This window comes from Babylonia areolata, chromosome 1 (genome assembly GCF_041734735.1).
Source record: "Babylonia areolata isolate BAREFJ2019XMU chromosome 1, ASM4173473v1, whole genome shotgun sequence".
NCBI lineage: Eukaryota > Metazoa > Mollusca > Gastropoda > Neogastropoda > Buccinidae > Babylonia > Babylonia areolata.
Window position 1 is genome coordinate 64,816,809 of NC_134876.1, and position 10,000 is coordinate 64,826,808.

A 10,000-nucleotide genomic window follows, 5' to 3' on the forward strand; every position below is an offset into this window, starting at 1 on the left:
TTCTCAAACGGGCATTGTTGGATTTATCACTTGGAATCGTGTATTTTCACTAACGACAGTAATTATCTGTAATTAACATAGTTTTTGATCGGCGCTGTGCTTTATTTATTTATTTATTTATTTATTTGTTTGTTTATACTTATGACAGGTGTCACTCATTTATTTATTTATGCACACCAGAAGTGATCGCAGCCTTATTGATTTGTTTACTTATGTAGGTGTGTATGTATGTACCTATGTATTATCTTTATTTATTTACATAGATATACTCATTTGTTACAAAACCACAGGTGACGACAGCCTGCGCCTCAGTGCAGACAGTCGACATCGACCAAGTCAGCGGAGATCAGCCCACCACCGCCACCTCCACCGCCACCAAAGCCGATCCTGAAGTGCCCAAGCCTAGCACGTGCACGTGGCGCGAGCAGGGCGTGCAGACCACGCCAGAAGAGACCCTGCAACCCTTGTCGGTCATCTGCGCCACCCCGGACCTTCAGGACCTCCACAAGGACACGGCCCCTCTGGGAGCTTTGGCGGCTGCCGCCTTGGTGGCGGAGGGCAAGACCCCCCTGCTGCCCGCAGCCGGAGGAGGAGGGGGCAGGAGGGTCGGCGTAGGACGGGAGGGTGTCATGGGGCCTGGGGGTTTGAACTACAACCCTTTCACGGACCCCCAGATCCTGCAGGCGGCGGACGGGCTGGAGCTGCTGAGCACGCTGGCGGAGAAGCGGCCCAAGTGTTCGTCGTCTTCCGCTGCCCTGGTCAGTTGTTTTGTTGTTGTTGTTGTAGTTGTTGTTGGTTTGATTATTGTAAGGTGTTGTACTGTGTTGTCTGAAGGGAGAAGCGGCCCAAGTGTTCGTTCCTCTGCTACCCTTTTCTTTTCTTTTTTGTTTTGTTTTTTGTTTTGTTGTGTGTGTGTGTGTGTGTGTGTGTGTGTGTGTGTGTGTGTGTGTTGTGGGCTTTGGGGAATGTATGATAAGAATGGAATGCTGTTTATTTGTAAGGGAAAGGGAGGGAGAATCATGTGGACAGATTACAGATTAATCCATCAGCAGCAGGCACAAACCGCAGGCAGATGGAGAAAAATACTTTCTTCTTTTTTCCCCCCTCCAGTTGTTCCTGAGCATATCCTGTAATGCATCATTTTTTTTCTTCTTCAGTGCTTTACGAATACATTAAAATCATCATCGTCATCATTATTGTCATTGTTACCCTCATATTTTTCTCCCCAATGGCTGGCGGACCCCAAGGCAGCGTACCCCTCGTTCAACGACTTGTTCTTCTTCTACTTTCTGCTTTCTTGTTCTTGTTCTTCTTCTTTCTCCTCTTGTTCTCGTTCTTCTTCTTCTTCTTCTTTCTGCTTCTTCTTCTTCTTCTTGTTCTTGTCGTTGTTGTCGTTGATCTTCTTTTTGTTTCTCTTGTTCTTCTTCTTGCTCTTGTTGTTGTTGTTGTTGTCGTCGTCGTCGTCGTCGTCGTCGTCGTCGTTGTTGTTGTTGTTGTTGTTGTTGTTGTTGTTGTTGTTGTTGTTGTTGTTGTTGTTGTTGTTGTTGTTGTTGTTGTTGTTGTTGTTCTTCTTCTTCTTCTTCTTCTTCTTCTTTTTCTTCTTCTTCTTCTTTTTCTTCTTCTTCTTCTTCTTCTCGTCCTCCTCCTCATCAGCCTCTTCCTCCTCCTCCATATCATCTTCCTCCTCCTCATCGTCGTCGTCATTATCATTATTATTTACATCATCATCATCATTATCATCTTCCGACGGTTGCAGGTGGACCCCAAGGCAGTGTTCCCCTCGCCCAGCGACTCCTTCAAGTCGGACACCCCCTTACCCTGCCCCGAGCTGGAGGAGGGGTCGTCCCAGGGGGAGGGGGAGAGGAGCGGTGGGACGACACCGCGGGGGGACCGGCCCCGTGACCTGTCCCCCAAGTGGGGGGCCCCCGGGAGGAGGGATGCGGGGGCGGCCCCCGCGGTTCCCGGTGCTGCCGCTGGTGCTGCTGACGTCAAACTGTCTGCCAGTGAGTGGGATTGCACTGTCGATTTTTATTTTATGTTATTTTATTTTATTTCATTTTTTTGGGGGTGGGTGGGGTGGGGGTGGGGGTGGGAGCGGGGGTGGAGTGGGGGGGGGGGGGGGGGAGGGGAGCATGTGGTGCTTGAGTCGTTCTTTCCTTCCTGTTGGTCACTTTATTATTATTTATTATCTCTCTCTCTCTCTCTCTCTCTCTATATATATATATATATATACTCTTGTTCTTGTATTGATATTCACATTATGTGTCAAAAATTCTAAAATGTCTGTGTTTCTGTGTTTGTATATGATTTTCGATTTATGTTCGTTACCTCCTTTATATGTACTATTCTCTCCTCTCCCCCGCCCCCCCCCCCCCCCCCCCCCCCCCCCCCCCGCCCCCCCAATATTCCTTGACCCCGGTACATGTGGTAATAAAGACATATTTTATTCTGTTTTATTTTTTCTTTCTTTTTTGCTTCCTTTCGATCTTCCATTCCTATTTCACTCTTTTTTTCCTTTTCTTCCTTTTCGTTTGTTTATTTGTTTCTTCTTACTTCCTTTATCTCTTCCATGCCTCCTTCCTTCCTTTGTCCTTCATTCCTTTCTTCCTTTTTTTTTTTTTTTTTTGTCTTTCTTTCTGCTCGTTTCTTCTACTTCTTCTTCCTCTTCTTCGTCTTCATCTTCTTCTTCTTCTTTGTCTTCATCTACTTCTTCTTCTTCTTCTTCGTCTTCATCATTTTCTTCTTCGTCTTCATCATCATCTTCTTCTTCTTCTTCTTCGTCTTCATCTTCTTCTTCTTCTTCTACTTCTTCTTCTTCTTCTTCTTCTTCTTCTTCTTCATCTTCTTCTCATTCGTTTATTTGTGTATTCACAACAGTGTGATTTCGGCATATATTAATTAATTAATTAATTAATTCATTAATTCATTAATTCATTCATTCATTCATTCATTCATTCATTCATTCATTCATTTTAGCACACACATACACAGTATACAATTGGCGTGGAGAATGGATGAGGGATATGACGCGAGAAGGAAGGGAGTGCACTGATAAAAAAAAAAGAAAAAAGAATGAAATAAAAACACCAAACAAAATAAGCCAGCAATGCTGGGACACAGGTTGGAGGTGTCATCAGCCTATGAAAGAAATTAATTACAAGCAAGTGACATAAATCATTACCTTTCTGCTCATCCAAACAGTTTCATTACATACTTTCATTGAAAAAAAGAAGTTAACACGGTCTAGGACAGGCCATGCACTCAGACATAATGGTTGTATTCGGATTCATGCGTGTATCGAGAATGGGAAACGATTCATTATAATAATAATAATGATAATGATAATAATAATAATGTACATTTATATGGCGCCCTTTCTCACTAAGAGATCAGGGCGCTTTGCGTGAAAGAAAAATATTACAAGTAACATAAAGCATTCATGACCAGTCTTTCTAAAAAAGGTTTTAAAAAGATAAGTCTTCAGCGATAAGCGAAAAGCAGAAATAGAATCAGATGCACGGATATGATGAGGAAGGTTGTTCCAGATGTGAGGAGCAGCAAAGAAGAAAGATCGTTCACCATAGGTTCTTGTATTGACATGAGGAAGTTTCAAAAGGTAACAGTCAGAGGAAGAGCGGAGATTTCTTATTATACTAGAACTGGTGATTGCAGTGCACGAACCAGTGGCGACATTTTGCAGTGGGATGTTCTGATTAATGCAGCACGTGAATGGGGTTTAGTGCCGGTAAATATGGAAGTTTTGATTCTCGATTTCAGGAAGTATTGTTCCACGAATTTATTGATGGCTTTTTGTGTATTCATCTCCATTTTCTTCGTTATTTGTAACGAACTGATTTTTTTTTTTTTATTCGCTTCAAGAGTGTACAGGAATAACCACATAAACTTTTCTTGTTACCATTCGAGGCGAAAGAAAAGAAGAGAGAAAAGAGTGGCAACCAAAAATTGTTCACAACAGCAGAATATGCGAAATACCATATTAAACACGCACACAACATTAGTATGAACGTTTCCGTTCTTTATTTGTCTGTGTTCTAATGTGTGTGTGTGTGTGTGTGTGTGTGTGTGTGTGCAGCGAGTCTAGCCAGCATGGACGCCATAGAGTTGGACATGAGGATACGATTGGCTGAACTGCAGCGTCAGTACCGCGAGAAACAGCGAGAGCTCGCCAAACTGCAGCCCAAGAAAGACAAAGAGTATGTGAAACAATTTTTAATCGTTCAGTATGTGTGTGAGTAAAGAAAAAAAAAAGAGGGGGGTCGGGGTGGTGCTTCATTCTGGCGACGCCCTCATCCCGCGGGAGAGCAGTCCGAAATCTGTTGTGACAAATAAGTAATACAATACAATACAATACAATACAATACATGCATGAAAGTCGTGTTCTACTATGACCATCAGAACAGCAGAGGCAATTGCTGTCCCGACTATCCGGGATAGAATTTGAATATTGTGGAGAGTGTCTTGCCCAAATTACACATCCCCACTCTCTCGGCCAAGAGGGCTTTAGAACAGTCGGCGTTGGGATGGTTCCCAAATTCCAATAAACCCCAAGGCTGCAGAACCAAGAGCCAGTGCAATTTTTTCTTCTAGTTTTGAGTCATAGTCCTTTACAAAAGACTAAGCTATTAATGATTTCCCCATTGCAATGGAGAAACCATTGACAATACAGCTCTCATTTTGCTGTTGGCCCAACTTACGCCAATCTGTGATATAAACTGAGAGTTGGGCCAATACAATACATTACAGTACAGTACAATACAATAAAACTCAACGGAACACAACACAGTACAACACATTTCAGTACGATACAGTACGATGCATATGAATGTACTGGTCAGTAATGTGTAATGTGCTTTTGCAGGGACGGTGTCAAAAGAGGACGAGGACGACCTCGCAAGCGACAGTTCGTGGCGGGCAAAAACGACGATGAAAGGTAGGGTTGTCGTGAGGTGTGAGGTATGGAAACTCTGTGTGTAGTAGTAGTAGTAGCGGTAGTAGTAGTAGTAGTAGTAGTGGTGGTGGTGGCGGTGATGGTGGTGGTTGCATTCAGCCAGTAAAATTTGAGAGAGAGAGGACGAATGCTGAAATCTTCCAGCTCGGGGCAGGGTAAGTGGGTGTCCGACTTGAAGGAGTCGCTGGGCGAGGGGAACACTGCCTTGGGGTCCACCTGCAACCGTGGGAGGATGATGATGATTATAATGATGATAAAAAAAAAATTATAAAAAAAATAATAAAGACGACGATGATGCTGATGATGATGAAGAGGAGGAGGAGGAGGAAAATTGTGATAATGAGGAGGACAAGAAGAAGAAGTACTAGAACAACAAGAACAAGAGCAAGACGAAGAAGAAGAACAACAACAAGAGCAAGAAAACCAAGAAGACAACATTGTTGGATAAGGCTTAGATAGAGGGGTCAAAGGAGGAAGAAGGTGGTGGACTGTTCAAGACACTGAGCTGTCAATGCGGTCGGTGCCCTTGAGGGTGTGGGTTCGACTCGCGCTGTCGTCTTCTCTCTCAAAATCAAACAGAGCGTCTTGTCATTCGGATGAGACGATAAACCGAGGTTCCGTAAGCAGCTGTCTGTCCGTCTGTCTTCTTACGATTTGTGTGTCTGTCGCTGTTTCTCAGATCCTGCTCGGGCTGTCAGCATGTCTTTGTTCTTTAGCGTTCTTCTCCTTTTTTTTTCTTCTCGCTTTGTCTGTCTTGTCTCTTTGCCTGTTGGTCCTGTTTCTTTGTCTGTCTTGTCTGTGTGTGTGTGTGTGTGTGTGTGTGTGTGTGTGTGTGTGCCTCGTTTCTTTGTTTGTCTTCTCTGTCTGTCTCTGTCTCTGTATCTCTCTCTCTCTTTCCCTCTTTGTGTCGGCCTTGTTTCTTTGTCTGTCTTGTCTTGTCTGTCTGTCTCTCTTTCTCCCCCCCCCTCTCTCTCTCGGCCTTGTTTCTTTGTCTGTCTCTGTATCTGTCTCTGTTTCTCTGTCGGTCTTGTTTCTTTGTCTTCCTTGCCTCTTTTTCTGTCTTCTCTCTTTCTCTGTCCCTCTGTTCTCTTTCTCTGTCTTGTCATTTTGCTTTGTCCCGTTTTTTTCTGCCGATCTTGTTGCGTTGTCTGTCTGTCTGTCTGTCTTGTTTCTTCCTTTAACAGTCTGCCTCGCACCCATGTCTCTCACTCCACATATCCACCCCTGTCTTTATGTAATCATGTCTGTCTGTGGTTCTGTTTCTTGTCTCATCTTCTTCTTCTGTCTCTCTCTCTTTCCTGAAAAAAAAAGGTTCCTGTCCTGAGGTTCGTATAATAACCAGGCGTGACAGGTATGTCATTTCGCACTCTGTGGCATAATGATGACGGTTAACTTAGTATGCTCCAAGAGTTGATTATTTGAATATATTATGACACAGGTATTTTTATGACATCACATATTAATTATGTCTTTTCGCTTCCGCCTGTCCTCTGTCCGTTATTTGCGTCCGTTACTTCAGCATCTCTGTCTCAGTCTGTCTGTCTGTCTGTCTGTTCTTTCCTTTCTCTCCTTCTCTGTCTCCCTTCTTCCCTCTCCTCGCCACCACGCCTTTTCCGTTTCACAGCTATTTTTATGGTGTTAATGGTGATAATGACTGTGACGATGATAATGATGATGATGAAATTGGTCATGATGATGATAGTGATGATGATGATGGTGGTGGTGGTGGTGATGATGACGGTGGCGATGATGTTATGAACGTTGTAGTGTTGATGACAGTGACGGTTATTATAATGATAATGGCAGTGGTGGTGGTGATAGTGGTGATGTTGATAATGACGACGACGATGATGATGGCGGTGGTGGTGATGATGACGGAGGTAATGATCCTTGTTATGACGATTATGATGATGATGACGATGATGGTGATGATGATGACGGTGATAATGACAACGATGACGACGGTGATGACGATGACGGTTATTACGATGATGATTTCAGCTCCAACAGTTCAGGCAGCAAAACGATGAAAGAAGGGTCCGTCAAACGCCGCAGACCTGCAGAAGAGCTGGTGGACAGAGTGTTCAGAAAGGTACGTCAAATGACCTGTTTCTTACTGACAGTAAAGTTCAGAAAGGTTCGTCAAAAGACTTGTTTCTCACATACAGTAAAGTTCAGAAAGGTATGACCTGTTTCTTACTGACAGTAAAGTTCAGAAAGGTTCGTCAAAAGACTTGTTTCTCACATACAGTAAAGTTCAGAAAGGTACGCCAAAAGACCTGTTTCTTACAGACAGTAAAGTTCAGAAAGGTTCGTCAAAAGACTTGTTTCTCACATACAGTAAAGTTCAGAAAGGTACACCAAAAGACCTGTTCCTTACAGACAGTAAAGTTCAGAAAGGTTCGTCAAAAGACTTGTTTCTCACATACAGTAAAGTTCAGAAAGGTACACCAAAAGACCTGTTCCTTACAGACAGTAAAGTTCAGAAAGGTACGCCAAAAGACAAATGTCTTACAGACATTAATGTTGTATCTTTTCTTATCTTTTCGTTTATTTTTTTACCAATGAAAGCAGATGTTTGAAATTCATCGAACAAGAAAAAGAAAAAAAGAAAGAAAAAAAAAAAATGGTGAACGATCCAGTCAGTAAAATTGAAGCATTCTGATGTCATCATTCTTCCCCTAACCTACTTTATTTACCATCGTATGTTGTTGATGGGGCTGTTCCAGTTACCGCCCGCCAAACTGGGCAAGCTGAAGATGAAGTCCATCTCTCTGAAGCACAAAAAGCCTCGCCCTTCCTCCTCCCACACCGCTTCGGAACAGCTAGCTGGTGAGTTCAGAGAGACATTGTTCACTTCTGTATTTCTTTGTTTGTTTGTTTATTGTTGTAATGGTTTGTATTTCTTAATTTTTATTTGTTAAATGGTTTATTTCTTTTCTTCTTCTTCCTTTTTCTTCTCTCTGTCTTGTTGTTGTTGTTTTTCGTGTGTGTTTTTTTTCTGGTTTGTTTTGTCTACTTTGTTTTTGCACAATTTTTTTTTTCGTGTATTAAGTTTTTTTTAATATTTATTTATTTATCTATTTATCTTTCTCTTTTTTTTTTTTTAAAAAAAACACATTTATTTGTTAATATTTCCTGGTCGGGTTTTATTTTTGTTTTGTTTTTTGTTGCTTGAACAGGTGTTGTTGTTTTTCCTTGTTGTAAAGTTTTTGTTCACTGGCTTGTTTCTGTACTCACTCATTTTTAATTTTTGTTCACTTGCTTGTTTCTTTACTCACTCATTAATTTTTGTTCACTTATTCATTTATTTGTTTGTTTTTGCTGGTTCATTTGTCTCCTTTTTTTTTTTTTTTTTTTTTTTTGCACTGACGTGCTTCTCTTATGATGTCTTTTTTCTCTTTTTTTTCCCTTCCTTCTCTCTTGTATGTGTATATGTTCTGTTTTCTGTGAACGCTGTATATTATCTTCATTTGTTTTGTTTTGTTTTGTCAAATCTTTTATTTTTCTCTGTTTGATTTGCCCTCCTTCTCTTCTCGTATTTTCTATCCATCCTCCTTTGTGATCATTGACAAAAAAAACAAAAAAAAAAAATAAAAATAAAGGGGGTTGTTTTGTGCACTTGTGATTTGATGCACCAGTTCATGCCGCGTCCCCGTCTCTTGCCTGTCAGTTTACCTTAATTTCTGACAGTCTGTGGTGTCTCTTTTTACGTTTTATTCGTAATTGCACTAATTTTTTCCCCTCTTCTTCTTCTTCTTCTCCGTTCTTTTTCTCCGCATTCTTGTTTTGTCTCTCTCTCTTTTCTTCTTTAATTTTCTGGAGTTCCTATGCCTCCCTCCTTCCTCTTCCCATTTTTTTCTGTTCCTTCTTTTATTTCACGTGCTTCTTCGATTTCTTTCTTCTTCCTCTTTTTCTTCTTCGTTCTTGTCTTTCTTGCCTTTTCCACTTTCTGGCGCGTGCATGCGTCTGCATAATTGTATGTGCGTCAGTCTGTGTCTTTGTGCGTGTACATGTCTATGTGTGTGTCTGTGTCTGTGTGCTTATGTGTATGCGCGTGCATGTTTTGTTTGATACACGGAATTTGTTTCGCGCCCGTGTGCGTAATGCCCTAACACGGCGATGTTGCTACTACAGATACACGCACGCGTTCGCGCCCGCGCCTGCGCGCGGGGACACTCACATACATGCACTTTCTTTCACGTTGTTTCTGTTGTCTCTGTCGAACACCTTGTCCTATTTCTCTTTCTGATCACCTGTCTGGTGTCTGTCTGCCTGTTTTATCTCAGTCGCGCCGTGCAAGCTTGGAGAACAGACAGCTGATACGAAAACACGTCGATAAACGATATTATACTTTTTGACGTCACACTCAGCAGAGTGTCGCTTGGGACCCCCACGTTCATAGGTTAGAGCAAAACACTGGCCGAGTTGCACAACGAGAATGATGCGAAACGTAGGAATGACTACAGGGGATAACAACACGAAGTGCTTTGACGTCAGCAAAAACCCTGCACACATTGTGTGTGTGTGTCTGTGTGTGTGTGCGTGCGTGTGTGTGTGTAGGGTCTTTGATATCAGTTCTTCATGTCCTTGAAAATCAGAATCGCGAGTAAGAACCCGCGCATGTATTAATGAGCCAACTGCAAGTTCCGTGCAGGATGCTGGAAATAACTCCTCTCAAAATGCTTTATCACGTTGAATATTAGTCACGCATTGTATCAGTATGGAGCAGTAGGATACATAAATGGCTTATATGGAGAACGTTTGGAGCGTCGAAGGGGTTAGTGGTTGTATGTGTGTGTGTGTGTGTGATTGCGAGCATGTCTATAGACGTACAGCTGAAGAATTTGAATCGTTCACAGGGCACACAATGTGTGGGTCCTTGCTGCAAGCACTTTTGAGTCGTTTCCTAAGCGAAAAAAAAAAATCAAACACAAAACAAACAAACAACAACAACACATTCTTCTAATTTCAGACCCTCCCTATATTCATTCCAGAGTTGTTTGAGAGCCGTCCTTTGCAACATCATAA

General features: G+C 42.2%; 1 protein-coding gene across 1 annotated transcript in view; it reads left to right on the forward strand.

Moving 5' to 3' along the window:
- Nucleotides 1-10,000, forward strand: part of LOC143286072 (uncharacterized) — a 144,119-nt gene that overhangs the window by 60,197 nt on the left and 73,922 nt on the right. Inside the window, exons 13-18 of the mRNA XM_076593681.1 lie at nucleotides 291-758; nucleotides 1,757-2,003; nucleotides 4,094-4,214; nucleotides 4,880-4,951; nucleotides 6,971-7,061; nucleotides 7,699-7,801. Coding sequence (XP_076449796.1) covers nucleotides 291-758; nucleotides 1,757-2,003; nucleotides 4,094-4,214; nucleotides 4,880-4,951; nucleotides 6,971-7,061; nucleotides 7,699-7,801 — 1,102 coding nt within the window. The remainder of the gene's footprint in view (nucleotides 1-290; nucleotides 759-1,756; nucleotides 2,004-4,093; nucleotides 4,215-4,879; nucleotides 4,952-6,970; nucleotides 7,062-7,698; nucleotides 7,802-10,000) is intronic.